The 27,546-nt window shown below is 50.8% G+C and overlaps 11 protein-coding genes across 11 annotated transcripts, besides 1 other annotated feature; 8 read left to right on the top strand and 3 right to left on the bottom strand.

Annotated features, from left to right (window-relative positions):
• Nucleotides 1-27,546: part of a sequence feature (contig 1.79 190..209053(-1)) that runs on past both edges of the window.
• On the top strand, nucleotides 392-5,053 carry ANIA_04623 (putative UDP-glucose:glycoprotein glucosyltransferase; the record flags this gene model as incomplete). Its single annotated transcript, XM_657135.1, has 5 exons — nucleotides 392-540; nucleotides 601-954; nucleotides 1,010-1,829; nucleotides 1,876-2,136; nucleotides 2,186-5,053. 5 exons carry the CDS (start codon nucleotides 392-394, stop codon nucleotides 5,051-5,053), a joined length of 4,452 nt encoding a protein of 1,483 aa, XP_662227.1.
• ANIA_10571 (uncharacterized protein) lies at nucleotides 5,657-6,627 on the top strand (the record flags this gene model as incomplete). Its single annotated transcript, XM_050611682.1, has 2 exons — nucleotides 5,657-6,172; nucleotides 6,232-6,627. 2 exons carry the CDS (start codon nucleotides 5,657-5,659, stop codon nucleotides 6,625-6,627), a joined length of 912 nt encoding a protein of 303 aa, XP_050467683.1.
• On the top strand, nucleotides 6,664-7,806 carry ANIA_10579 (uncharacterized protein; the record flags this gene model as incomplete). The annotated part of the gene is made up of 4 exons (XM_657136.2): nucleotides 6,664-6,681; nucleotides 6,868-6,915; nucleotides 6,976-7,308; nucleotides 7,369-7,806. 4 exons carry the CDS (start codon nucleotides 6,664-6,666, stop codon nucleotides 7,804-7,806), a joined length of 837 nt encoding a protein of 278 aa, XP_662228.2.
• On the top strand, nucleotides 8,540-9,709 carry ANIA_04625 (uncharacterized protein; the record flags this gene model as incomplete). Its single annotated transcript, XM_657137.1, has 5 exons — nucleotides 8,540-8,749; nucleotides 8,819-8,923; nucleotides 9,033-9,381; nucleotides 9,469-9,615; nucleotides 9,672-9,709. 5 exons carry the CDS (start codon nucleotides 8,540-8,542, stop codon nucleotides 9,707-9,709), a joined length of 849 nt encoding a protein of 282 aa, XP_662229.1.
• Nucleotides 11,035-12,438, bottom strand: ANIA_04626 (Zn(II)2Cys6 transcription factor domain-containing protein; the record flags this gene model as incomplete). The annotated part of the gene is made up of 1 exon (XM_657138.1): nucleotides 11,035-12,438. The coding sequence occupies one exon, from the start codon at nucleotides 12,436-12,438 to the stop codon at nucleotides 11,035-11,037; it is 1,404 nt and encodes a 467-aa protein (XP_662230.1).
• Nucleotides 13,141-13,721, top strand: ANIA_04627 (uncharacterized protein; the record flags this gene model as incomplete). Its single annotated transcript, XM_657139.1, has 2 exons — nucleotides 13,141-13,464; nucleotides 13,548-13,721. 2 exons carry the CDS (start codon nucleotides 13,141-13,143, stop codon nucleotides 13,719-13,721), a joined length of 498 nt encoding a protein of 165 aa, XP_662231.1.
• Nucleotides 14,920-16,783, bottom strand: ANIA_04628 (uncharacterized protein; the record flags this gene model as incomplete). The annotated part of the gene is made up of 7 exons (XM_657140.1): nucleotides 14,920-14,983; nucleotides 15,064-15,154; nucleotides 15,432-15,745; nucleotides 15,804-15,916; nucleotides 15,967-16,284; nucleotides 16,447-16,623; nucleotides 16,724-16,783. The coding sequence occupies 7 exons, from the start codon at nucleotides 16,781-16,783 to the stop codon at nucleotides 14,920-14,922; spliced, it is 1,137 nt and encodes a 378-aa protein (XP_662232.1).
• On the top strand, nucleotides 16,908-17,611 carry ANIA_04629 (uncharacterized protein; the record flags this gene model as incomplete). Its single annotated transcript, XM_657141.1, has 2 exons — nucleotides 16,908-17,112; nucleotides 17,277-17,611. The coding sequence occupies 2 exons, from the start codon at nucleotides 16,908-16,910 to the stop codon at nucleotides 17,609-17,611; spliced, it is 540 nt and encodes a 179-aa protein (XP_662233.1).
• ANIA_04630 (sugar porter family MFS transporter) lies at nucleotides 20,069-21,722 on the top strand (the record flags this gene model as incomplete). The annotated part of the gene is made up of 3 exons (XM_657142.1): nucleotides 20,069-20,589; nucleotides 20,653-20,949; nucleotides 21,041-21,722. The coding sequence occupies 3 exons, from the start codon at nucleotides 20,069-20,071 to the stop codon at nucleotides 21,720-21,722; spliced, it is 1,500 nt and encodes a 499-aa protein (XP_662234.1).
• ANIA_04631 (ribonuclease P subunit p20 family protein) lies at nucleotides 22,227-23,325 on the top strand (the record flags this gene model as incomplete). The annotated part of the gene is made up of 3 exons (XM_657143.1): nucleotides 22,227-22,332; nucleotides 22,409-23,249; nucleotides 23,286-23,325. The coding sequence occupies 3 exons, from the start codon at nucleotides 22,227-22,229 to the stop codon at nucleotides 23,323-23,325; spliced, it is 987 nt and encodes a 328-aa protein (XP_662235.1).
• Nucleotides 24,688-26,978, bottom strand: ANIA_04632 (putative cytoplasm to vacuole targeting Vps64; the record flags this gene model as incomplete). Its single annotated transcript, XM_657144.1, has 2 exons — nucleotides 24,688-25,803; nucleotides 25,854-26,978. 2 exons carry the CDS (start codon nucleotides 26,976-26,978, stop codon nucleotides 24,688-24,690), a joined length of 2,241 nt encoding a protein of 746 aa, XP_662236.1.

Below are 27,546 nucleotides of genomic sequence, written 5' to 3'. Positions count from 1 at the left end.
TCAAATTGTGTTATGTATCTATATTGTTACTGGGTCCCCAGATTCGACCTTTGGTTGGTTTAGATGTCCATTGCTGACCTAAGTGCTGTCCTGATCTCGGGAGTTTTGCACTTTTGGCCGCTGCGCCATCCGTAGCAGCTTGAGATGTGGCCTGTAGCTGACAAGGGAGTGCGCTTCTCTTCGACAATGTGTTCGCTGCTAAGCAGCTGTTTTTATGATTCTGTTTTATTACTTCGGGCTGTACTGATGATTCTTTGATCGAATCATTGACTTGAAGTTTTCCCCGTCGTGATGTTAGGAGCTTGAACACAGCTATCTATTTCCTGATAGCATACGACTACAGTACAAACAATTGACTAGTATATTTTGTCGGATATCACGCGCGGCAGAAATGCTTCTTCGCTCAGGTATTGTCGCTTCATGGCGACTTTCATGTGTCGTGATTGCGACGTTGTTGACTGCAAGAGCAACCTCGAGCCCCTCGGTCAATGTTGCGCTTCAAGCTTCATTTGACTCCGGTCCTTATTTAATAGAGCTGCTGTGAGTTCTTGCTGTCTTGGAATTGCTTTACTTTCAGAATCCTTATTCATATACTACCAGCGAAACGGCAGCCGAAGAGAACGCAACGTCATACTTCCCACTACTTGATCGCATAGCCGAAGGAGCTTTTGATGATTACCTGACGGATAAAGAGCTATTCGACCGTTTCCTGCAAGTGGTGGTTGAAGATGGACACCTTAGCAGCCCCGAAAGTGTCTCGTCGTTTAAGCTATCATTGTCGATCCGATCCGCCAGCCCTCGAATTGCAGCCCACTATCAGTTCTATAATACCTCGGTGCAGCACTCTCTGATGGCGGCGCAGGATGCCGCTTGCCCTGTCTGGGTGCACTCGGATGGAAAGCAATACTGCTCATCTGCAATGGAGCGGGCGCAACAGGATGTTGAAGGGGATCTGTAGGTGTCCTTTGTTGGTTCCCGGTGGTCCGGTTGCTGACTGGTGATTATGCAGAGACGGACGGGCATTACCTTTCGATCGCATCTTAGGCCCCAATTCCTTACCCCCGGTTATTCTATATGCCGATGTAGCCTCGCCGATGTTTAAAGATTTCCATCAGACTCTGAGTGCTTTGGCTAAAGAGGGTGAGATATCGTATAGAGTGCGGTATCGGCCACCTCAACATTGGATCTCGCGTCCTCTATTTGTCTCGGGATATGGCGTTGAGCTTGCATTGAAGCGTACGGACTACATTGTGATCGATGACCGTGACGCCGAACAACGAGGCCCAAATAGCATAGAGTCGGCTGGAACCGAGGAAGCTCCCGACGACCTTAAGCCGTTGTCATCGTCTGAAGTGGCGCGGCTCGGGCTGAATACAGTCAGCTATGTGGCCAATAGTGAAGATCCGCTCAATACGCTCGTGAAACTGTCCCAAGATTTTCCCAAATATTCCGCAACGATCGCCGCCTACAACGCAAGCACCCAACTTCATAAAGAGATTAAAGCAAACCGTTTAGGAATGCTCCCCCCAGGAGCCAGTGCAATATGGATTAACGGTATTCAAATTGATCCACGACAAATAGACGCTTTCTTCCTCGTCGACCACCTCCGCCGCGAGAGGAAGCTGATCGACAGTTTCCGAAGCTTAGGACTTTCCGCTAAACAAGCCGTGGATCTTATGACACACGAGACTGTAACCGAGGCCACGGCGCAGGGCACACCACAACGTTATGATTACCGGGACGAATCTGAAGGCGGTGGTGTTATCATATGGTTGAACGACTTGGAGAAGGATGCAAGATATGAATCGTGGCCAAATCAATTGACAGCCGTAAGTGCTTAGCAGTGTCCGTGATGTACTATGCTGATTAAACCAGTTTCTTCAACGAACGTTCCCTGGTCAACTCCCAGCAGTGCGTCGGGACTTGAATAACATTGTGTTTCCTGTCGACCTAACTAGAATGGATGACGTTGATTTGATTGTCTCGACAATCCAAATGTTTGTGAAGAGGAAGATACCAGTAAGATTCGGTATCGTCCCATTGGCAACGTCGGAAGGTTCAATTGCGCAATTGAAGGTGGCCCACTACTTGCAAGAGACATTTGGTCTGGCTAGTCTCATGACCTACTTGGAACAGGTATATTCTTCCTTATGAAGATTTAGGCACCCCTTGTTAACAATAATAGGGCTTGAAGAGAAACAAGTTGGCGGTGCCGGATAAGACTTGCTTTCTGAAAGCTACTGAAGATAGGACTCCGAGGGGAGAGAAACAACCTCTTTCGCTGGACGATATACTGACCAATGAAGGACTGGATACCTCCGTCAGCCGTACTGGTCAATATCAGAACCGCCTTGGGATTAAGGCTGGTGATTCACTTATTTTCGTGAACGGTATCCCCGTCATGCGTGGCGAGAACTGGCCGCAAGAGATGAGTGCCAAAATCGAGAGAGACTTGCGACTGGTCCAGCAAGGTATTGCTGAAGGTCTGTTTGAGGAAGATGCCTGGTTACCAAGTTTCTTCCTGTCTCAGACATTCGGCCGTCGCGTCCCCTGGATTGTACCTGAAGATCCTAAAGATATCGAGCTTGTTGATCTGGTAAAGGTAGCAGCACAGCTGGGAGCGCTTTTGGACAAGGTACCTCGTGTTGCGGCTCATGTAGAGCCCTTGGAGAGCGTCCACGTTGTTGTTGTGGGTGATTTCGGTACCAGAGCCGGTCTGAAGATGCTTATCTCAACGCTTGAAATGCAATTGAAACAAGACAAGACGGAGATACTCCTCGTCCATAACCCTGAGGACCCTTTAACAAATGCAGCAGCATCCTCTCTCATCTATCGTTCCTTGAAAGAAGGAAATGGCGTTGATTCTACGCGCATTTTGGCGGACATTACATCGTCTACCTCGTCAGACGTAGACGCACAAGAGGCGTCCGAATTTTGGTTAAAATTCCAACCCTTGGTTGAGGCACTGGGTCTTTCATCTGGTATGAACGGTATCATCGTCAATGGTCGAGTCATCAAGCCCAGCCAGGACGTAACCGCAGAAGATCTTGGTCAACTTTTACTCTACGAAGACATCAACCGAATTGGGCCTGTCACGAAGGCTGCGAAGGATCTGGGACTCGGCTCTAGAATACCCGATCCGCTGTCATTTGCGAAACTCACTTCACTCATGGCCATTTCAACAGTGTCTGATGTTCCTGAGGGTTTATATGAAACATCTTCTGATGTGCGGGTTAAGTTCTTCGAGGAGTGGAATGAATCCAGTTCCGTAATTACTGTTCCCGGCCCTGAAGACCCCGTGATAACCATCAGTGCGTCTCTTGACCCAACGTCAGAAATGGCCCAACGATGGCTACCAATTCTGAAGGTCATATCTGACCTTGACGGTGTCAGGCTGAGACTCTTCATGAATCCACGGGATGAGCTTCGGGAGCTCCCTATCAAGCGCTTCTATCGCTATGTTCTAGACGCGCAACCTTCATTCAGCCAAGACGGGTCTGTTTCACGGCCGACTGCTACCTTCTCCGGAGTGCCTGTTGAAGCATTGCTTACCCTCGGTATGGACGTCCCACCGTACTGGCTCGTTGCACCGAAAGAATCCATACATGACCTTGATAATATCAAGCTAAGCTCGGTAAAAGGAGGGTCTGATGTGGACGCCATCTATGCCCTCGAGCATATTTTGATTGAAGGACATTCGCGTGATATCACTACCAAATCCCCTCCAAGAGGAGTTCAACTGGTTCTTGGAACCGAAGACAACCCATACTTTGCCGATACCATTGTTATGGCCAACCTCGGCTATTTCCAGTTCAAAGCACAGCCGGGTCTTTGGACCATCAACCTTAAGCCGGGCCGTAGTGAACAGATCTTCAACCTCGAAAGCTTGGGCCGACTGGGCTACAGCCCACAGGCTGGTGATGACAGCAATGAAGTTGCACTACTTTCCTTCCAGGGCAAAACTCTATTCCCGCGACTATCCCGCAAGAGAGGATACGAGGATGAAGACGTACTCGAGTCCGGTCTTAAGCCTGGGTCTGCCATGGACTTCATGTCGAAAGGTCTTAATTTTGCCTCTAACGTCCTTTCCAGCGTCGGCGTGACGTCCAAGAGCAGCGATCCCAACGCCGACATTAATATCTTCTCCGTCGCAAGCGGTCACCTTTATGAACGGATGCTCAACATCATGATGGTCTCCGTAATGAAGAACACAAAGCATACCGTCAAATTTTGGTTCATCGAGCAATTCCTCTCCCCCTCTTTCAAGTCCTTCCTCCCAAACCTCGCTTCCGAGTACGGCTTCTCCTACGAGATGGTCACCTACAAATGGCCTCACTGGCTGCGCGCTCAAAAAGAAAAGCAGCGCGAAATCTGGGGGTACAAGATCCTCTTCTTAGACGTCCTCTTCCCTCTTTCTCTCGACAAGGTCATCTTCGTCGACGCCGACCAAATTGTCCGCACAGATATGTTCGACCTTGTCAGCTACCCTCTCGATGGAGCACCCTACGGCTTCACCCCTATGTGCGACTCTCGCGAGGAAATGGAGGGCTTCCGCTTCTGGAAACAAGGCTACTGGAAGAACTTCCTCCGCGGCGCGCCCTACCACATCTCCGCCCTTTACGTCGTCGACTTGAACCGCTTCCGCGCTCTTGCTGCCGGTGACCGCCTCCGCGGACAGTACCAGATGCTCTCGGCCGACAAGAACAGCCTAAGTAACCTCGACCAAGACCTGCCGAACCATATGCAACACCATATTCCTATCAAATCCCTCCCGCAGGAATGGCTGTGGTGCGAGACGTGGTGTTCTGATGAGAGTCTGAGTCGAGCGAGGACGATCGATTTGTGCAATAACCCGCAAACGAAAGAGCCGAAGTTGGATAGGGCCCGAAGACAGGTTCCGGAGTGGACGGAGTATGATGACGAAATTGCAGCGTTGGCGAGGAGGGTTGCGGCGAGTGAGGTTGAGGTGGAGGTTGAGCAGCAGATTCTTGCAGATGAGATTGAGGAGGAGAAGGAGGCTGCGGCTTCGGAGTGGAAGAAGGATGAGCTTTAGTCTTAGGTCTGTAGACTCACTTTATATTATGCTACTTTGGGTTTATGTATCACTTTAGACAGCCTTGATCGACACATATATATTAGGGTCGGCTAAAGCGGGTACTATATAGAGTACGAAAGATGAATTATACCTAAACAAGTGCTGAGAAGCCAAGTGCGGCTTAATTCACATTTGATTTCTATACTAGGCAGAGTCAAGACGAGTTAGATGCGAGGCTGTTAAACCCTAATTTAGTACTTGCCAGAGGACCCGGGATTTCCTGCATTATGCGTACACAGCGGGCATATGTTTCACGTGCGAACTGTTACTGTTCACGAATTGGACTCCCCACAGTGCTGAGTATTATACAGTTCCTGGCACCAAGCACTTCCGACATTTACCGGCCTTTCTCTTCAGGGACGCAAATTTCCAGCCTCTCAGGGTTACCCAACTTCGAAGGCCCCACGTCCGCCGCTTGCCGTATTGGACCCGCAATGACCATGTAAAAACACTAGAGTCATCCAATCAGCGGCTCCCAATGACATACACAATGTTTTCGCCATAAGTAGTCCATACTCTGAGTTGCAAACTGCTAGGAGTCTCTAGGACCTCGTGCCCCCCATGTGGTCCCATTCGGCAAAGAAATCACCTTTGAAGTGCATACCTTCTACTTTCGCACGGCTCCTATCCTCGAAGAGAATGGCTGCTCCCAGCGGTACATCAGACGTGCACGTTTTTGCTTCTCGGTCGTTGGCCCTGCCTGAAACCGAAGACGATATCAGCGTGCGTCACAAATACCGTCCGTTCCTGCTCAAAGAAGACAACGACTGGGTCAGCAAGCTGGAATTGACAACGGTCCTCGGCCTGGCCGAAAAAGACCTGCGCCAGACAAACAGCCGCCTGAGAGTTCTCGTACTCTATGGCAGCCTGAGGAGACGCTCATATTCCCGCCTGGTGGCATTTGAAGCCTCACGCATCCTCTTCCGTCTTGGTTGTGACGTCCGCGTCTTTAACCCGGAAGGTTTGCCCGTGAAGAACGATACCGATCACACCCACCCTAAAGTTCAGGAACTCCGTGAGCTTAGCGCGTGGAGCGACGGACATGTCTGGATCTCTCCAGAGCAGCACGGGAATCTGGTACGTTACCCCTTGTTGACAAAATCACCATCGAGTTTCCGCTTAGTCTCGCAAACCAGACTGGAGTATTCAAGAACCAAATCGACTGGATCCCACTAAGCACGGGGAGCATTCGTCCAACTCAAGGCCGAACCCTTGCTATTGGGCAGGTCTGTGGTGGGTCACAATCATTCAACGCAGTCAACTCGCTGCGGATTCTGGGACGCTGGATGCGCATGTTCACCATACCAAACCAGTCGTCCATACCGCAAGCGTATACACATTTCCCAGAAGAGGGAGAACCGGGCGACCAGCGGCTCAAGGCAAGCAGTAACAGAGATCGACTGGTGGATTGTATGGAGGAATTTGTCAAGTATACGATACTAATGAGGCCACACAAGGACATCTTCGGGGATCGGTTCAGCGAGCGTGAGGAGAGGAGGTTGAAGGAAGCTAGGGAGATTTTAAGTAAATAAGTTTATTAACAACTCTGGCAAATAGATCAGCATGCCATGCATATCTCGGTCATCGTAGGTGCCGCAGTGAAAATGAAGGATCTTAGCACATCAATGTCTTGGGTGAGAGACATGCAAAGCAGCCTGTCTTCACATCTGGGTGCTGACTAATTCTATACAGTAACTACCGTAGTTAACTATCCTTAACTATTCCTCTACCCCTCCTTCTTCATGTGCCCTTCATCGTCTAATCAGTTTTAGTTTTCGAAGACAAATAGCACCATGCCGCGTCCCAAACGAAAAACTAAGGTAAGCCAGTCTAGCCCGCACAGGGCTTTGAGATGACCATTGTAATAACCCATATCGCAGGCCGAGGATCTCGCCAGGGCCCGCAATAACCAGCGCAGATCACGAGAGCGAAGAAAGCAACGAGTAATTGAACTTGAGCAAAGGGTCCGTGAGCTCGAGGAGGCAGCAGCTCTAGTCCCAGCACCGAGCCTAGAGGCCGAAAATCGTGCCTTGAAAGAGTTGTTGGAGTCTGTAGGGTTCGACAGGGCGTCCGTCGAGTGGTATCTCCAGGGTGCTACCGGTGTTCGTGGGCTGGAGCTGCAGAATTCCGTGGACTCTTACTCTGCCTTTGATTCAGCGGCCGTTCTATCGTCGGTTACGCAGTTTTTCGGAACGGAATCGACAATGCCAATTGTACGCACTTCTAACCTTCTACTTGCTCAGAAAGTAACTAATCCCAGAATTGCGCTCTAGCCGTCTGATGGCGCAAGGCAAGAGGCAAATCAGCTCGACACTATAAATGCTTCTAGCTTTACTGGACTTGACTTCAGCCATGCCTTATCAGCGCCGTTCGGCTTTTCTCGGCAGCCTGATACTCTCGGATTCATTGAGACGTCAGAAAACGTGATCCAGAATCAGGATGTATCAGGACCCGACGCTGTAGGTGATAATCTATCCGAGATCCTCGACAGCCTGGGTGGAGGAAACCCGATTCCGACAGGCTCGGTGAACGAGACGACAACACTATGCAGCATCGCCTTTCATATGGTCATCCAGTGCAACCGCACAGGGAGAGATGTGTTTGAGCTGGAGAGCAAGCTACGATACGGATACAGGATGCCGGCTTCGCCCGGGGAAGGATGTCGAGTCGATAACAAGACACTTTTGGCTGTACTCGCTGAACTGCTTTGAAGTCGGGACTGTTTATGTTGATTGGTTTGATGTCTGAGCGGCTTCCGTCACCCTCTTTTCATCCAGGCTCGTCTTTCTTTCCTGGGTATGATATATTACGGTTGCGACAACGACGTGGCAGTGCCAGGTAGCCGTCTAGCGGCTTGGAGGTTTCTGTGATTTTCAGGTACTGGTTGAAGCTCTGTGGATACGGTATGTCACCATATTAACGCTGATCTGGGAAGTGACCAACAGCAAAGTCATTCAATCCTTGAGATCCGGAGAATAAGCCGTGCGCAGCTCCAAACCTACTACAAGATCCAAACACTGTAGACGTGTTGTCTTGACCATTGGCGCGACTCATTTTGTCCACAGTCCGATTTTTCTCAAGTCCGCTTTCTAAGGATAAAAAAAGCACAGATGGTAGCTTGATTTTACAATCTTCTTTCCTATCCTTTACCTGTTTATTTTACCCGGCATAAGGTACCTTATTCATCCGAGGTCAAAGCTCTCATGTTAACAGTGACATACCAGTTATAAACCAGCCAACCAGATAGCAGACTTTCAAAACTATGACAACCCACTCTCAACAGCCACCACACTTGATGTGGCATATAAGCAGGAGATGTCGTCGCCCTCTCCTCTTCTTTCACCCCATCACTCCCTTTCTTCGTGCGCGAAGTCCCATAAGTCGACTTGTATCTATACATACATACCTACCTCCAGCCTTCATTCTAATCCCAATTTATCGAGAATGATTCAAGACACCTACTCCGAGGTGCAATCCCGCTACGGCAGCATCGCGAAACAAACAAACGCAGACACCAACGAAAATAAAGACGACACCGAAGACAAACTCGCTCAAGCCTTCGGATACACCGCAGCAGAGCTCTCTTCTCTCCCCGGTAAGGCAAATCTAGGCCTGAGTTGTGGGAACCCCATTGCGTTCGCAAATCTTAAGCCGGTAATTCCCATCTGATCCTATACTTGGAATAATCTGGAAGTCGGTCTAACTGCGATCCTACCGATCTAGGGAGAGACAATTGTTGATTTGGGCAGCGGCGGCGGCATTGATGTCTTCCTAGCTGCTCGTAAGGTCGGCCCGGAGGGGAGGGCTATTGGCGTTGATATGACTGAGGTTAGCCCTCTTTCCGCTGATGCAATCTCTTAACAACACTTATCCTTTGCACGTTGAATAGAAACACAGCATCGTAAACTGACGTCTCTCCCCTCTGTCGCAACTCCAGGAAATGATTACGCTCGCGACCACCAATGCAAAGAAGGCTAATTTCCCCAATAACCAAGTCCAATTCATCAAAGCCCCCATCACCTCAATTCCGTTACCTGATTCCAGCGCCGACTGCATCATCAGCAACTGCGTTATCAACCTAGTTCCCAAGGATGCAAAGCCCATTGTCTTTGCTGAAATTGCCAGGCTGTTAAAGCCCGGTGGCCGAGTTGCCATCAGTGATATACTGGCACGGAAGCCCTTAAGTCCGGCCTTTGTGAGCGATATTGCGCTGTATGTAGGTTGCGTTGCGGGAGCAAGTCTGGTGGAGGAGTACGAGGACTGGTTGGGAAGGGCAGGGCTTAAAGGTATGTCCGTGGGCTTGTTTGTGATTTCGATCCCCTGGATGGTAGCAGATACGGTGCCACTGACAGGATGATACACGGAATTTTTAGATGTGTTGATTGTTGATACAAAGGCGGATATCAACCTGTATAAACAGACCTTGGACTCCAGTCCAGCGGACAGCTGCTGTGCGCCTAAAGAGTCGGTTCAAATCCCGGCCGCAAATTTTTCAGATGTTGACTTCAATGAGTGGGTCGGTGAGTCTTTTCTGCGCTCCATGCCTGCGGATAGGGTTTGTTAAACAGTGATGCAGGTTCATTTCAGATCTATGCTGTCAAGGGTGGTTTCTGAACAGAACTCTACCGTACGTGCGCCAGATTTCTCTTGACTCTTATAGTCGGAATAGGATGCGATAGAAGCGCATCGTGTATGTGGTTGCACAAATATACCATGGTTGGTACCAGTGTGCCTCCTGATAAGGGTTGGCTATGTTGTCAAGTTTGCTAGCAGAGAGAGAGAGTCGGGCTCCTTGTCGAGGGGACTGCAGTGATTCTGATTGGAGCGCTAGGTATAGCGTAGAGAACAGAGAAAATGAGCTATTGTATAAGTTGCCCAGGCCCAAATATCCAGACCAAGGTAGGAAGTAACTGCTCGCGCAACCTGCATGTCTATCAAGGGCATTTCAGGGACCTGCAATGTCTTAGTCCCGAAATGTTTCCTCAACCCTTATGCGCCAGGCTATCCGTAGATTGATTATATAGATGAACTTCTAAGTTATTGTTTGGTGTTTGTCGCTAAACCCGCCAAAATGGTCGCCATACTTACTTCCAGCCTAGGGCTAGTTGCTCACGTCGACCCGGCAATAACCGATTTCGCAGTCTTTGCCCTCATCAGCCCGGGAACCATCGCAATAAAATCCAACCGTGACATCAATAATCACAGCTAGCCGTCCAGTCAGGTCGTGCGAAAAAGTTGTAAGTGATCATCGGGATTGGCTGATTCCAGCTCTGGTTCTGAGTGAACATCTAGGAGTGCTATCGCAGCACAAGTGGCACAGAATCACTGAAGAGACAATGCATGTGCATTCCTATCCTAGATTTCGTGTCCTCCAAAAGCCATTCCCCAAGAATGTGCCATCCTGTTCATAGGTTTAGTACTGTGGCTCTGCAGAAGACTGGGAGGCAGCCTTTTCATATGGCAGATCTAGCCTTTCAGGTTGCTCACAGGCAGAAGCACAGCTGCATTACCGCGCCATATTCAGTGCAAGCTCGGGCTGGAGCTTCAGGGTCATTAAAATTAGCTCCACTCAAAGAACGCATGGCACAATTTTCGCACCGCACGTTGCATAGTGTGTCGAGAGAAGTGGATGACTTGATCGACCCACTGATGCGTTGTTTAGAATGCTGTGCCGTCCACTGCTGTTGACTTGACAGGCACCCTTTCTGGTAGTCAATAATTTGTTCAACCGATTGACTGGCCTGCAATGTTTCTACCTGGGCATAATGACAGGAAACAACATTGATGGAGACCAGAGATTGTTCCGTACAGTGCACCTGATGCTGACATGCAAACTTTATCCCCTGCGTTGGCTTGACAAGCTCTCGTAGCTTTGCTGCTCCCCTGGGGTGGTAGGAAGATAAAGCTTCTAGCAGTATTGGTGCGGCACCCAACTGTACTTATGGTACATTACAGAAGCCAGATGTCTTGCTTGAGATGATATCGAACCAAGAGACATATTCCCCGGCGTCTTTCTCTGTCCAAACGAGAGCGAGTAGATTCCGCATTCTACTATGTGGTTGTGCAAACAGGCCGTGGTCCGCAGCGAAGTGCGTCCTGATCAGATGCTCTCTCTGGGAGATATCAGAGAGCTCAAAGCCGGCGACCAGAAGCGAAAGTCCAATCTGGAACGGATATTCTCCTGATAGCTGTAAACAGGTTTCAGATTCTGCAAGAATCGACTCCGAGTAGAGCTTGGCCGCTATATCTTCTTCTCCGAACCGATACCGCAGCCGATGTAGTACCAGCAGTGCCATTTGGCGGTGAACATTCGCCTGAGCGAACATCCCGATTACTTCCTTGGACGTGTACATCTCCGCAAACTCGGCTGGGACGGAAGGCTGCCACTCCGTGACCGCATTTCGGACCTTTTCCCAGACTCGTAACCAGGCATGCTTCTTGTTTCTTGAATCCGCGCCAATTACACAAACATCATAGAGCAGCGGGAGTAGTGAGTAACAGAGCCCAATATACCGATCGACCACAAGTTCACATCCGTCCCGAAGTCGCAGTCGCAAAACCGGCATCCGTCGGTGGATCAGACACTCCACTGTGTCGAGGTATAGGAGACAATTCATCTCAATGTCCATCTCAGACAGTTGGGACAGCGGTCCGGGTGGGTCATACCATGGTTTTGCATGAAAGAGTATATACCGGCATATCGTGAATGCGCCTTGGCCGTACACCGATGCTGCCGCAGCCGGTGACACCATTTGGTCATAGGTGAGGATACTTGTTCCCAACGCCAACATCAAACGGACCTGTGCCAAATCTGTTGGAGGGTCTAGAGCACGAAGTTTGCGGATCGCCATCGCGCAGCGGGACATGTTCTGTGCTTGTGTTTGTATTTGAAGGTGCCCCGATAGAAGGGCAAATTCGCCAGCGCAAGCCAGAAACCCTTCCAAGAGGTTCTCCGGGGAGATCAGGAATCGAGAGTGCAGAGAATGACGCATCTTGCTTCTAAAAGAAGGTCCAATGGTAAAATGGGAGATGAAGGCTGTAGTTGAGAAGAGGAATTGGATCGTTGTCTCTTCCTCGGAGCGGAGAGTGATCGAGAGACGAGGATATGGTAGCGGATGGACGAGCAATGGCAATCTACCCGAGTCATCGCTATTTGGACGAGTTATGGGTGATGGTGAGGTTGAAGTTGTCTGCGGCTTCCGACCAGGGGGGCGGATCTTGCGGAGTGTCTGGCACTTGTGGCCGAGTCGTTCGCATCGACGACACGTGGATGCTTCCCGATTGCGCCCGGGCTGGCATTTGACCTTGATTGTGTAGCAGCGATCGCAGGAGCGTCTCTTCATCGTGTGTGAGTGTTGTTTGGAGTGTGGGGAAGAGGAATTGCAGACAGCGTCAACCCCGCTTATATCTTTCCCGTTGGAGACTGGCTTCTGGGGATGGACAGCTTCCAAGCAATAAACGCACTAGTTTAAACACCATAGCTGAATGTTGCAGATGGAGCTGTCATGTCTTTGTTGAGTAGTGAAAAAATAGAAAAACAGAAATAAATAAATAAATAAAAATAATTAAATAATCAGTAAAATAAGAAATAAAAGTAAAGAAAAATCCTGGCTATTCTGGAAGTTGCACCAAACTGACATTTCAAGAGTATTAATCGATTAAGTAACTCTCCACGACATGAATTGAAGCAACTCAGGTAGGCGTCTGAGGGTCTAATGTAAACCGTGGTAATCATTGGCTGTACATGGTGTTTGTACTGTCGAAGCCATAAGTGCTCCACTCTGTAGAGGCAGAGGAGAGACCTGCAGAGCGGCATAGGCTTAGCATAGGCTTGCTTTCAAGGAACACCGTCACAGGCACCCTCTATAGATCCACCATGCGAAGGCGGCTCCATAGAACTGCCTCAGTCCACGATCTCTCCTGGATCCAAGATTGAGCAACTCGCGTCTAGATGACGCAATCCTGTGAGGATATGTCCCTGAGGTCTCACTCATTTCGACTTCATTAAAGAAAACGACTCTCGTCTCTTCAACTTCACCTCCAAAATGCATTCCGCCGAACACAACACCTATCGCTGCAGCCTCCTCCAGAGCCACAGCGCAGCGCAGCTCATCTACAACGTCACAAAGACGCTGGCTCGTCGAGCCAGGATCCTTTTTATCGGCTGCAAGTCCTCACTGCCTTTGATCCACCATCTCGCGTCCGCCGGTCACGAAATCCACGGCATCGACGAGTCCAAGGATGCCATCGCTCTTGCTCGACGATTCCCGGGAGACTACCACCTGATCAGCCCGGTGGGATATTATCCTCCCTTCGAATTCGATGCAATATTCGCCATTCGCTCCCTCCATCATCTGAGCCACGCCCAGGTCAAAGAAATGGTTTCTCATATGGGGAGGTGGTTGAAGAAGGGTGGATCATTGACCCTGGTGACGCCATTACCTGTTGACAGTTCTGGGGCCAGCGGTTCAGATTCCAGCACGGCCAAGTCTTCATTGACCCGGGACAGTTGGGTGTCCCTCTGCAGGACAGCAGGCCTTTCGTCCCCGGACAGCGAAGCCATAATACCGGTACCGCTCAACGCGACGGACTCGTCGCAGACCCATTGCTTCATGAGCTTTCATAAGATATAACTTGCTCTACAAGTGTATTTAAAACACGATCAGTATCAATATATTCATATATAATATCATGACAGGGAAAGAGGGGTTCCACAAAGGCGGCTGGCAAGTCTCTTTCTATACCTTGAATTTCGTGCTTGATGGCTATTAGTCCTGCCTGACTATGAGAGAAGTTTTGGCTCTCAAGATATGGCGATATCGAGAACGTAATTCAAGTAGCTTAGATATACACTGCTAATTATCTGATCAGGTCTTGTTGTACTAATGGCTATTATTCGGATAGGCGACCATGGCTCAATTAGGCAGTCTGTTATGGTAGCTTGCCGTGGTTGTAGTCAGCAAACTTGAGCCTTGTGCCGATAATACAAGAACACTCGTTCTCCCCTCTACAAAGCGTTTGTTGTGCCTTTCTCACCAAGAGAAAAACCGCAAAGATTGACATCAAACTTCAAATACCCTTCAGTCTCTGGCCATTCTGGACGCACATTAATGTTTTCTTTCTATCTCAAAGCTCATCCCATGGCTTGGTCAAGTTATCAGGCTACGCACGTCGCTTGATTCTCACGCTCATGGACCTAATTATCTTTCGTGAGTTCGATTACCTCGATTGTGTTGCCCGTATGTAAGCATAAATACTGATTTCGACCCGCAATTGGGCGACAAATATTTAGGTATCGAAAGCATCAGCCACTGCACTACCACCGTAGCACTCTGTTGCCCGTGCTTGGGCATCACTCGTGGTGAAAGAGTCTCAGAAACGCTCAGACCGCAAACGCTCTGCCTTACTTAAAACAGAGGAAGCCCTCCCTTCTAGCTGCCTTACAGACGCACAGGAGCACTGCCCCAGCCAAGGACATGGACAAGCCCAGGAACAGGCCAGACGACAAACGGATCCGGAGCTGCATCCGCACTCATTGCTTCAAGCTCAGGCCCTAACCACGAACCCCAATCAAGCAATATAACAAGCTGCCATCTAACTTCTGACGCGGCGCTAACGCTTGCATTCCTACCGCTCCCGCTCTCCTTCAGCAGAACGCCGCAGGCTCTGCACCGTTCTTCGACCAAGATGCGGACCCATTTGGCTTAGTGCTTGAAGCGGGCGTGCGGGGTCAGGATGGAGCCGGGTGGAGTGGTAATGGAATGGGAGCGTCATTCTATTAAGGGTTCCTCATACAGCGGAATGACCACCTGCCTTCGCAGTATCTACTTGAGATTACGGCCTGTGCCTATGGATGGTTCGGGTATTTGCATCCGGTTGCTAAACAAGCTGACGATAATTTGTACGTACTGTTGAAAAATATGGATATACCGGTAAACCAACTGAACTTAGCACCACTACGCACGTACCACATGGTGACACCTTCCATCTGCTCGAGCAACACCACTGGGAGCACAGCCTTGCCCGCCCCAGGATGACCGACCCTTCTTGATAGACATACTACCAACACACCCACGAATTAGCATATAGTCCTATTCCTCCCTCCTTATCATCCACTTGAAGCACAGAAAGCAGGTGAAACGTACCACAAACTCGGAGTTCTCACGGTCAGTTGAATCAAAAAACGCATTTGCGTGGTCCCGTTCCTCGCCTTCACCCCGGGGCCCTGGAGGCAGCTGTCTGCCGATTCCGCCAGATATACAACATCTGCAACGCGACGATGAGGACGTTGAAGAGTCCATATAGACAGAAGTGCGCCGTGAAGCCTTTTGCGTACCGCGGGGCGTCGCTAGATTGGAAGATGTGGTTTCACCTGTTATACCTGCGCTGACAGACAGGCGGTAGTGAAAGAGAGTAGCTACGGTATGTACCTGGGGAGCAGTGGCGTTCCCAGCAGCCCAAGCGATAAAGGTCATCGCAAGCACAGTCGACCTCTTGGTCTGGCCGGCAACATTGCGTGATATCAGTGAGAAGAGGAGGTTGCCCTCTACGAGAATGAACTGCGTGCAGTAGAAGACAATCAGGAGGCCTACTCTAGATGCTGCGGTAGGAGAAATGGAGTAGATGACGGCGGTGCCGACAATAGCTGGGCTATTCCCGTCACCAGTCAGAAATATAGCTGGTGAGTGGGATAAAAAGGTGGACGTACAAAGTGCACAGATGCATTATCATCACCGTCCGGCGCGTCCACGTTGCCAGCGACGCACCACCCACCATCACGGCAATGGTCACCCCGCCTTGCGCGATATTCAACAACTGCGTCTGGAGAGTCGTAAATCCAAAACTCTTGATGATGATATTCGAAAACACACCCATCTACCGATAACCAGGGTGCTGCTCAGCTGGAGGAGCACGCATAACCAAACAATTGAATCCATGAGCGCCTCGACCGCTTGATAGCGCTTATACTGCTTGTTCTGGATTCCAGTGTCGTTGGCGCGCACCCGCTCGACCATTAGCCGCTTCTCAGCCTCGCTGAAGCATTTGGCTTTCATCGGCCTGTCGGGGATGTACCAGCTCAGGAAGAGACCCCAGGCACAGGTTGCGGCGCCAAGAACAAGGAAGAGCAATTTCCAGGATATGACGTGGCCGATGTAGTGGCTCGTACCCCAGGCCAGGATACCGCCGATCTAAGTGGCTGGCTTAGTTCGGTAGAAAAGCGAGAGACGTGGAAGCCGGGGGAGGAGAGTACCATTAGTTGGACGCCAGTCACTAGGATGGGTTAGTGAATCCACTGAAATAACCAGAGCCAGAATCGGGAGCGTTTTCGAGAACAAAGAATCAACACCTACCCTCAACATCCCATCGAGAATTCGACGGTTGATCCGCCAGAAGAGACGGCGGTTCGTCGCCTTGTCGATATTGACAGGATCACCAGTCGCATGTGCTGCCGTCTCAACATCAGCAGCCTGGAGCCCCAGGCCTTTTTCAGGGACGGGGTCGGTATGCTCTTTGTGGGTGGAACCGGGCTGTGGGTGTCAACGGTGTCGGCCATCCTGATGTCTTGTCTTGCCAGACTATTCAGTGGTTTCCCTTAGGTGAGCTCTGGGCACTAGACGATGATCTAACGGGTTCCTTCTCGTCGATCGACGGCGGAGGACTGCCGGCGACTCGCCCGGTACGCGGCATGGTGGCCGGTGATTGTCCCCGGGCCCGCTATATCAGGCTTACTGGCATGGCAGACAGGCTATACTTTATCTCGCAGTCTACCACAACAAAAGGGTTCTTCTTGTTAGATCGATATTGCTAGGCCATGTCTCCGAGTGCCCTGCCTCCGAAACGGGCTCTCGAAGACCCAGCGGGAGACCAGACGCCACCGCGTGCCCGTCCTAAACATGCTTCAACCATCAGTCCAGTCGATACCAGTCCCATTTCCATTCCTCAGCATCTCCTTGACTTCCTTTACTCCGAATCGAGCATCTCAAAGATCTGGCAAGTGGCTCAGAAGGCGCTCGGCAGTGTCGACCCGCCGCTGCTCCACCCTGAATACACCAACAAAGACAAAACCTACGTCTACCGCGCGCTCGACTTCTGGACCTCCGGCTTCTTGCCGGGCTCGCTGTACTTGCTTCTCGAGCGGCAGATCCAGTACCCGGCGTTCTACCGTACTCCCGCCGGGAAGGCCCCCTCGGCCCCCTCCCGCACCGTCTCCAGTTGCAGCACCTGTGCCGATGGTGGAGCGCCAACCTGCACCAGAACGCTGCTCGACGCGATACGCACGAACTGGGGTTCATGATTGCGCCCTGGGCCATTAAGGCGTGGGAACTCCACCGTGATCCGCAGGCATACAGCAGTCTTGTCCTGGCGGCGCACTCGCTCGCGTCGCGCTTTGATCGGCGCGTACAGTCGCTCCGGTCATGGGATGTCTGCTATACAAAGCGGTACACTTTCACGGATCCGACCAAGGACTTCCTTGTCATCATTGATAACATGCTCAACCTGGATCTACTCTTCTGAGTTGCGCACGAAACGGGGGACCGCTCGCTGTCCGAGATCGCCATTGCACATGCGCGGAAGACGCAAGCTCACCATATCCGTCCAGACAAGAGCACCATCCATGTGGTCAACTATAATGCCGACGGGACTCCCAGGCAAAGTTCACGCATCAGGGGTACAGCGACGGAAGCTGCTGGAGTCGCGGGCAGAGCTGGGGTATCCTGGGCTTCAGTAGATGTACGGCTGGACGCGGGATACCTCGTTTCTGCAGACGGCTAGAGACCTCGCCGATAACTTCATCGAGCACCTACCTGCCGACGCAGTGCCGTACTGGGACTTCAATGCCCCGGTAGATGAGTCCTGTCCGCGGGTTACGTCCGCGGGGATGGTAGCCTGTTGCGGGCTAGTTCTGTTGTGCAAGGCACTGAAAGACAGTAAGGACAGGCCCGACGTAGAGGCCGTGGAGTAGTATCTTGACTTTGCACTGCGCATACTCGAGGGCACAGTGTCCAAGTTCATGACCTCGTCACCAGGGAGTTCAATGTCGCTCAGGCGGCGCCAGGCCTCCCTACGTATCCTGCCGACAGCCGGGGCGTCTGACCATTTCGGCAAAGGAGGGTCTCTCAGGGCCTGAGACTGGTATGAATGGGTATAGATCGAGGTCTGCACTCAAATTCCCCGAAACGATCCTCGACGCAGCGACTGTTTGCAATTACGAGTTCGCGTCGCGGCGCTGGGCAGACCATGGCCTTGTCTATGCCGATTGCTACTTTTTGTTGTTAGGCAATATGTTATTGGAGCTGGGGTTGGTGAATAGAGATCCTTAGCTTATAACTTCCTGCAAATAGAACAGAAGTCTTTTTTTAAAACACTGCGCAGGGTTATCAATGGGTGAGATATAATTTATATACATAAAGAGCTACCATTCAAAATAACAGTTGTCGAGAGCGCCTAGAACACTGGGATTACGAATCTGGAGGGACCACAGCATTATCAACAGCTTGAAGGAATACAAGGGTTTCCCGCTGTGCAGTCATACTGCTTTACAGATATGTTTAGTGCATCTAAGATAGCTAGAGTGTTGGCTACCAAGGTGTCAAGATGGCTCCGTGCCTGTGTTCCTGGACTTATCACTTTTCTGATCATGTCTACGTGATGCAATTATGATGAGAGGAATCTCTCTGTTAAGTTTAACATATTGTTAACGGGATCGTTAAGGAAACCGGTTGGATTTGTTTCTTAGGGAGCTTTCCACCTGGCCTACCTACATACTTTGCTTAGAGACTCCGCCTCCCTTTCTGATTGAGCAGTCATGCACAGCGGACTACGCTAAAGGAAATTATCGCCGTAATCAGGATTTGCTGTCTTCATCTGTATATTCATTTGCTACAATGTAAGATTTTATTACATAAACTGACCATCTGGGTGAAATCCTGCGCTAGAATGATTCAATCAAGCTCCAGCGTTGAGGGGTCCTCGGTAACAAAGGTCATCTCGTTGTATCCCAAAGCTGGTCTGCTGTTGCACAATGTGAGACAGCAATGGCCACGGGGGAGATGATGATAGTGATGATGGGAATAATCGTGATGGCCGGGTGAAGAAGTAAAGCGCTAGTTTCCGGCCTCAATACAACTGGACACTGAACAGAGCAAGGAAAATGGCTTTGCCTTATGGTTTTTAGTGCTATCCTCTCTGAAATGTATTGTACAGTATAATAGTTTATGTATCTACAGAACCCCAGTAGTCCAGTTCTTTATAGTACAAATCCGGCTGGGGGTATCCGCCCTAGATTCCTGCCTCCAAGTTCGCATTCAACAGTGCCATTAGATCTGCTCCCATTTACCTGTCTCCTCTACCTTGGCACTATGGTCCACCTTACTTCGCTGGGAGAAGCTGTACAAGGTGTGGGTGGTCTGAGGTGAGTCACGTGACACTCATGAGCTTAGAGAAGTAAGACCTGGACTATATTTCTTATTTTGATGCTTATTTTAGACCTAGTGCGGTATTCACGGAAGCTTTAGTTGCGGTCTGGCCCGCCGGGAGATGAGGATATAGCCGATTCGATCTACCATAGTGGCTCGCAGACATTAGTTTACTCAGTTGATTCACATGTTGCAATGAGCATTAGCAACAACAGCGTCAGGCGTCACCCCCGCTTCGCTTGTATGCGAAGCTGCTTACCAGTGATAAGGAAATAGGACAAATTCAGTAAGTGTGCTGTCCAAGCCCGTGGTAGGGTCTTGTATCGAATAATCACTGCCATCGCTACGGAGTCTCCAAAGCCAGCCCTAAAAACTCCCCGCCCATCGGAAGTTTACCGAATCCAGCTTGATGCTTGATCGATCGACTTCCACCAATCAAGACTATATGTATCTACTCAAAATGAAGCAATTCCCAGCCCATCGTTGAGCAGCTGGACTTGGGGTTTCCCTAGAGTCAAACTCTGCTTAAGTCGTATTCCAGTAGGAGAACGGCACCATGAACCCTAAGCTCTACCAGTTCTTCGTTGCTCTCTTCGCCTCTTTCGGCTCTTTCCTGTATGGCTACGACCTGGGCGTGATCGCCTCGGTCGTGGCCTCAGACTCCTTCATTGACAAATTTGTCCGCGGCAGCAGCACCGTCTCTGGCACCGTGGTAGCCCTCTTCACGGCGGGCGCCTTCTTCGGTGCATTCGGCGCAGGGTTCACTGACCCGCTCGGGCGTCGAATGACACTGGTACTGGGCTCCGTCCTCTTTATCATTGGGGGAATCATCCAGACAGCTTCCGTAAATCTAGGGATGCTGTACTTCTCACGTATTTTTTCAGGATTCGGTATTGGGATCCTCGTCGAGATGGTCCCGATGTTTCAGGCAGAGATCGCCCATGCCAGAATCAGGGGTATCCTGGGCTCGCTGCAGCAGACCATGCTGGGTATTGGAAGCCTTGCCGCAAGTTGGATTGGGTACGGGTGTGAGCATCACTGGTCGAACACGGGAAACAGTGTGCAGTGGAGGTTGCCGTAGGTTGCCTGCCGTTCTATTCCATCTCAGTGCATCACAACGGGCGGTGCTGATGAGACTAGCCTGGCCTTACAGGTCGTCCCCGCCATCGGACTGGCCTCGTGCATCTTCTTTTTCCCTGAGTCGCCGCGGTGGCTGATCGATCATGACCGGCACGAAGAAGGGCTGCGGAACCTCGCCACTCTGCACGCCAACGGCAACGAGAACGACGCATATGTCCTGGCCGAGTTTGAACTGATCAAGCAGCAGGTAGAGGAGGAGCATCGGCACGGGGCCAAGTCGTATAAGGAGCTGTTCTCCAATCGATCCAATACCCGGCGGATTATTCTGGCTTGCGCGTGTCAGGCGTCGACGCAGATGTATGACCCTCCTTTGTTTACAAGACTGGTGTTACTATTACGCACTTAGAGTGGCAGTCACGAGACCAACACCAATACTGACCTTTTACAGGACTGGCGTCTCTGCCATCCAATACTTCTCGCCCGCCATCTTCGCCCAGATCGGCATCTCTACGTCCCAAACCCTGCTCTACCAAGGCATCAACTCCATCATCGGCGAACTCGCCCAGTTTATCTTCTTCTTCCTCATCGACCGCGTCGGTCGCCGCCCCCTCCAGATTGGTGGCAACATTGCCTGCGGCCTCGCGTTCACCATCGGTGCAGCGCTGATGGCCGTATACCCGCCCTCGTCCACAAACACCTCTGCACATTGGGCATTCATCGTCACCAGCACGTGGTTTTTCAATTTCTGCTTCTGCGCCTCCGGCACAATGTCCTGGATCATCCCCGCGGAAGTCTTTAACACCGCGACCCGCGCCAAGGGCATCTCGCTAGCCACGATGGTCTCGTTCGCGTTTAACACAATGATCGCCGAGGTAACGCCGGTTGCGTTGGAGAATATCGGCTGGCGGTACTATATTCTTTTTATTGTGTGTGACTTTGGAAATGCTCTCTTCTTTTATCTGTTCTTGCCGGAGACCAAGGGAATTACACTGGAGGTTATGGACGATCTCTTTACAAACTCGCCGCTGCTTGTCCCTGGAAGTCGGTGGCAGCCACGCCCGGAGTTGGATGTTGACAAGGTCATGGAGAGGAAGGATATCATGCTTCGCTCAGTGGTTGCGGCTCCCTGAGGACAACACCTGTAGGTATCAGGTACGCGCAGGCGCAGGATACTGCCTCTTCCAAGTTTTTGATTGCCTAACCCTTTTTTTTTTTGGGACGGTCCGGGACTTGTAAGTACAGGAATGTCTGTAGAGGAGATCAGTGGCACGGAAAGCAAATATACGTATTCAATTTGTGCCCTACTTTTATTGGCTTCTGTGCCCTGTTACGTCTAAAGCTTGGGCAAAAGTAGCTAGCGAAGTCGAAATATTTTGAGGTATACTTATGAGGCTCTCAAGAAGTGCCATGCCCTAATTATGCCTGATAATAAAACCTAAGCCGCAAGGCCGTAAGGCCGTAAGGCCACAAAGCAGCATGCCCCACAAGATAAGCGCACTGATACGGGCTGCAAATGTTGCAAACAGAACTTTTCACGATTCAGAGCCAAACTACAGTTGGAAGCTTCGTTGAGCTCTACACGATCGCCTGCCTCCCATTTAGATAATCGGAGATTCAACTCCAAATCCTCCAAAATGGCACCTCCAAAGCAAAGCCAAAGACAGTCTCAAGAAAGCCAACCCAAATTGGCAGACCTCCAATTTGAACGCAGGAACCAAAACATGGTCAAACTCCCGAAATGTACGGTTCCCTCGTCTCATCTCACCACATAACCGCATGAGTCCCCAATTACTGATTCAAATTCCTTCCTGTCTAGATGCCCGCGTCACCAAACGCCCCATCCCACACGCTCCCATCTCGTCTCCCTACGCTGGCGCCTCTATCCCAAAAACAATATACGTTTCCTCGTCAACACCGTACATGTCCGCTGTGAAACGCGTTCAAAAGCTCCTCCTGCAAGCGGAGAAGCGCGCGACAACGTCCCTCGCAAACAAAAATAACAAGAACAAGTATGGTGGCAAAAGTGCCCCGCAAAAGAAACTAGGCGAGCAGACACAGACACAGCAGGAACAGCTCATTGCGGCGATGGCGAGGGGTGAAGACCGTGAGTTGCTTGATAAGGAAGAGGTCTTTGTTAAGGCCACTGGGAAGGCGATGCAGACTGCGTTGAAGGTGGGAAGGTGGTTTGGGAGTCATGGACGGGAAGAGGAGTATAAGGTGAGAGTTAGCACAGGGGCGGTGCTTGTTGTTGATGATGTAGAGGAGGATGAGATGAGCAAAGGGGGTTTCTTGAGGAGCGGTGAGAAGAATACGAAGGGAGAGATGATTGAGGCTGAAGCCGGGGCTGCAGATGTGGATGTGGATATGGAAGCCCAGGGTGCCGCGAGTGCACATAAAGGAGACGACACGACTCTATTGACCACGACAACCGGAACTGAGGCGGACGATACAACAATCATGACTGAAACCGAGGCTGGAAAGTCATCGGAGCCTACGGACGCTGCAACGAAGCCAAAGGCAGAATCCAAACCCCTCTCTAAATCAGCCCTGCGAAAACGAAAACGTGCTGCGAACATGGCCGCCTCGCTTGCGGAGACGGAGTTGCCGGAGACTAGGACCAGATGGGTCAACTCTGTCGAGGTTGCAGTGTCTTTGAGGTGAGGTGGGTGGGTTACCACTGTATCGCCTTCTAGCTACACACCGACAGCGCTCCGACCCGGTCCCATTCTGTAAGCGGCGCTGGTGGTCAGTACAGAGATTCGACTGTGTCACTCACCTGGTCTTGAGGTATCCGACCTCGCTCGGTTCCTATGACATTATTGAATAAACATATCTGCGCAAATTCACTCGGCCATATGCGATACTTCCTCGCTCGGCTCGCTGGCAAACGACCTGCCTCCTCTACCTGCGAGCGCGCATACCTCGAGGGCGAGACTCATTTGCAAACAGAAGACAATATCTTGTCAATTCAATTCCGATTTGTTCTCCAGCGGCTAGAGTTCTGGCAGTCTAGCCGCAAATTTGCGCCAATGATTCACTATGAATTACGGTCCGTCTACGTTGTCTCTTTAAGATATCTTTCCGAATTCTGGTGTATCAGTGCTACGGGATCGTTTCTCACGAGGCCTCCCTTGCTTTCACTTCCCGATTCGCGCAGGTACGGACGGAAGCGTTTCCCTATACACATAACGCTGCCTGTAATTAGACAGTATCGGGTTTCGAGCACCCACTTCTTGATTGTGCGGCGTCAAAGTGTAGTTAGCAGTACCGGGGTCACGGCGATCATAGTCTAACCATACTGTGTACGAGAGGCTGAAATATCATTTGGGCTTAGTGGCGACCTGCTGCACACATGGGAGCATTACTACAGAATCCATCAATTTCAAAGGCCAGCAACCGGAATGGAAGGGAAATGAAATATGGATTTCTGAGCTCATGTCCTGCTTAGCTGCTTCATTATATACAGAATAACATGCTAAGACTAGGAAACGGAATGAGTAAATAATCCATACGGGTTGGCCCCGACACCGCAAGAACCCTCTTCTAGTGGGATATCATCTTCTCCATAACCTTACCCACGCTAATTGCCGCAGGTGAATTTGAACCACAGGAAGTAGGAGAGTCAATGACTGTATGAAAGGGTAGAGACCCACATAAATATAGTCATTCGTCGCTGAACAAAGAAAGTCGCTATGTTAGACTAAGTAATACACAAAGGCTGGGCACAAACCCTGTATCCGCCAAAATGTGAAAGACATTAACAAGAAGGAGAGTCACTGCTGCCAGGGAACCGTAACTGGAACAGCATGGCATCTGAGAAAATGAAGAGGAAGATAGAGAGGAAATATAAAGGGAGAGACATGCGTAGTACGCAAGTTCATCAGTGCAAGGGCATGGAATGATTAAAAGAATAGCGCCAGGATTCATGATGAACGCCGGAAAAACTGACCAGAGTACACAGACAATATAACAAAGGCGCCCGCCAATATAGTAGGCTAAACCAGAAAATGTTTTGAGACAGCAAGAAAAGAAAATGACGGCTAGACAATGAGCCAAGGACTGTGCGGAGCAGATAACAGAGCCATGAATGATCAGCTACTTATCCATTTTCTGCCACCCGTTTAGATAGGCCATCAATCCAACACCAAGAAGCACAACCCCAAGCATTGATGCAAGTGGACTCGCTTGCTCAACAGCGTCAAGACGTTTATGGGGCTGTGTTGCAAGTTCTGTGCCAGTGTCTGCGCCTTTAGAGCGCGGCGACGATGTAGCGTCTTGCGAGCCAACATCGGAATGGTTGACAGCGGCGGTCGGTTCCTCATCGACATGAGACGTGTCGTTGAGGAATTTCGTATCACGTACCGGAAGCAGTGGTTCCCTATCGCGAACAGCAGCCCGCTCTTTCCGCAGGGTCTCGATCATCTCAACAAGCGATTTGCGGGCTTCACCCGTCTCAGCCTCAGCTTTCTCCGCCCGTTCTTTGTACGACGAGAGCTGCTTCCTCATTGCTTCCATATCTTCCATCATTGTTTCCAGCCGACGCTGCAGTTTTTCGGTCTGATCCTCAGCCGGTGTGTGACCTTGTTCCTGTACAGCAGGTTCATCAATCGACTGAGAATCGGGCTTATTGACGGTCATTTCATGGTCAGGGTTTTGTGGGAAGCCATCTGCTTGTGAGTCCTGTCTCAGGGCTGACGGCCGGTCAGACCCCTTGGCAGAGACAAGTTCGAGTGATTTGGCTTTCTGCTCCGCCGACTCTCGAGCAAGACGTTCCTGCTGGAGTAACTGCTCAAGCTCTTTAACACGAGCGCCTTGGGTGTCAAGTTCTCGTTTGGCAGATGACAAGGCTTCAATCAGAGAAAGAATCTGGCTAGACTCTCGAGACACAGGTGAGCTACCAGCGCTCATTTTAGGTTTTTCTGTGTCGGTCCGTTTAAGAGGAGAAATCGCGTCCACCCCATTCCGTGGTAGAGCATCAGGTTTTTCAGGTAAAGGTTGTTGAGGAGGAGGCGCCGGGGGTTCTGAGAAGCGCGAGAACGAATCCACACGGGGCATCTTCGGGCGTCCGTTGACTTGACGAGAGGAAATGCTGTCACCTGACGAGTGTTTTTGTTTCTCCTTCTCTGCGGCCCCTGACTTCATGAGGCCAGTCAAGAACTCGTCGGTTTGCCGAAGTTCTTGCTGCTGCTGCTTAGCTTGTTTCATCTCGGACTATAAGTCATGTTAGCTCGTTCCTCAAAAGGAAGGCTTGGTTTACCCACGGTCAGTCTTTTGACAACCTGTTCAATGGAGAGAGGAGAGCTCCAATAGTTCATTTGGCGTTGTTGCTGCAGTGCATTAAACTGACTACTGGCGTTGCTTTGGGCACTGCGGGTACTTGACGCGCTGCCAGCCCGCCCTCGGAGGTGGGACAATGGCTGACTTAGAGGGGAGGGAAGAAGTCCATTCCCAGAAGCTGGATCTAAATCACCGAGCGTAAGATCAAAGATGTTGGGCACAGTCCCGTAAACCCCGGCATGCTCTACTTTGGCCGAGACTTTATGGTGTACGATGGTCTTCTGGTCTTCACTGACAATGTCGATCCCCAGCTCAAGCGTATCATTTTCCCGAATTTCATGAGCTTCAGACTCACGGTTTTCTGGAGACAACCGTTGGCCATTGAGGAAGGTACCGTTAGACGACTTGACATCACGAATCAGGACCTTCCCCGTCGCTCTGTCAGCCCAAATTTCAGCATGCTGGCGAGATAGCACCTTGGAATCGAAGAAGCCGTTTTTCGACGTAGGTACGGTTTTTGCATTCGTTTGCCGGCCGATTCGCAGGGTTTCAGGAAAGTACGGCAGTGTGATCTGTTTCTTTTCGAAAGTGCCATTGAGCGGAATCAGGGTCAGGATTGCGGGTGGATCTCCAGCAGGCGTGCTTCCTGCGCGAACGCCATTCTGCTGAGACGACTGGAGAAGGTGCTGAGAGGGAAGGATAGAAGAGGGTTGCTGAACGGCAGACATAGCAGATGAGGCGCCTGTACCGGAGAAAAAAGCTGGCTTTGCTTGCGAGCGCGCGTTGCTTATTCCAGAGACTGGTTCCGACTTCGAACTGGGCCAAACACTGCGCGAAGACTTCTTTTTCGACGCTGCAGTTGCAGAGTCACCGTTGGCAAATTGTCCTGCATCAGTATTTGACGGGCTTGCGGCGATCGTCGACGCGGACGAGTTAGACCCTATCGAAGAGGAAGAGTTGGACCTGTGCAGGGTCTTCCGGGGCATAAACATCCGGGAGACCTCGTCTGGGTTCATCGAAGACAGAGCTCCTTGTCCACCGTCACCAGAATCGTACCATCCCAAGCGAGGCCCCGTCTGTACGCTAGGTGGTGAAGCCACAGCAGTCATGGAGAAGGCGATGTTTTACGATGAGGGTGTTATGGATGCTCGACGCTCCTATTTCATGGGCGCAGAGAACAGAATGGACGGACAGATTCAACGGGATAGTGACGGCAGACAATCGACCAATTCAGTCAATGCGATATAATGTGATGAAGCAGTTCGTAGGGGGTTGGCGCAGAAATGGCTCCTCGTTCGGTCTCGACCAACTAATCCGGGGAGGTCACGTTAGCATCATGCGAGTCCCACCAAACAAGCTGTTCATGACTGTTGTGCTCTCCATGGCCAGGGGATCGTAACCAATTAGAGAAGCATCACAGATGGCGTCCAGCAAACATGCTTACCTTTCGGCGAGATGAAACCTGATAGCCAGGCAAGGTTGAGGTAGGGGACAGGAGAGAATGAAGGCTTCAAATCAAGGAGGCGCTGTCGGGGCCGAAGCAGAGGAGTAGGCGGTAAGAACGATGTCCCAAGGGGAAGGTGAGAATAAAGGAAGTACGAGACGGGACAGCCGCCTTGCACGGACCGGTGTAAGCCACCAAAACGGCGAATTTTGACAAGCAGAAAAATCGAGAAT

This window comes from Aspergillus nidulans, chromosome III, assembly GCF_000011425.1.
Source record: "Aspergillus nidulans FGSC A4 chromosome III".
In the NCBI taxonomy this organism is placed as follows: Eukaryota; Fungi; Ascomycota; class Eurotiomycetes; order Eurotiales; family Aspergillaceae; genus Aspergillus; species Aspergillus nidulans.
The sequence above is the reverse complement of the archived record's forward strand: the minus strand, read 5'-3'. Positions and strand labels throughout refer to the sequence as shown.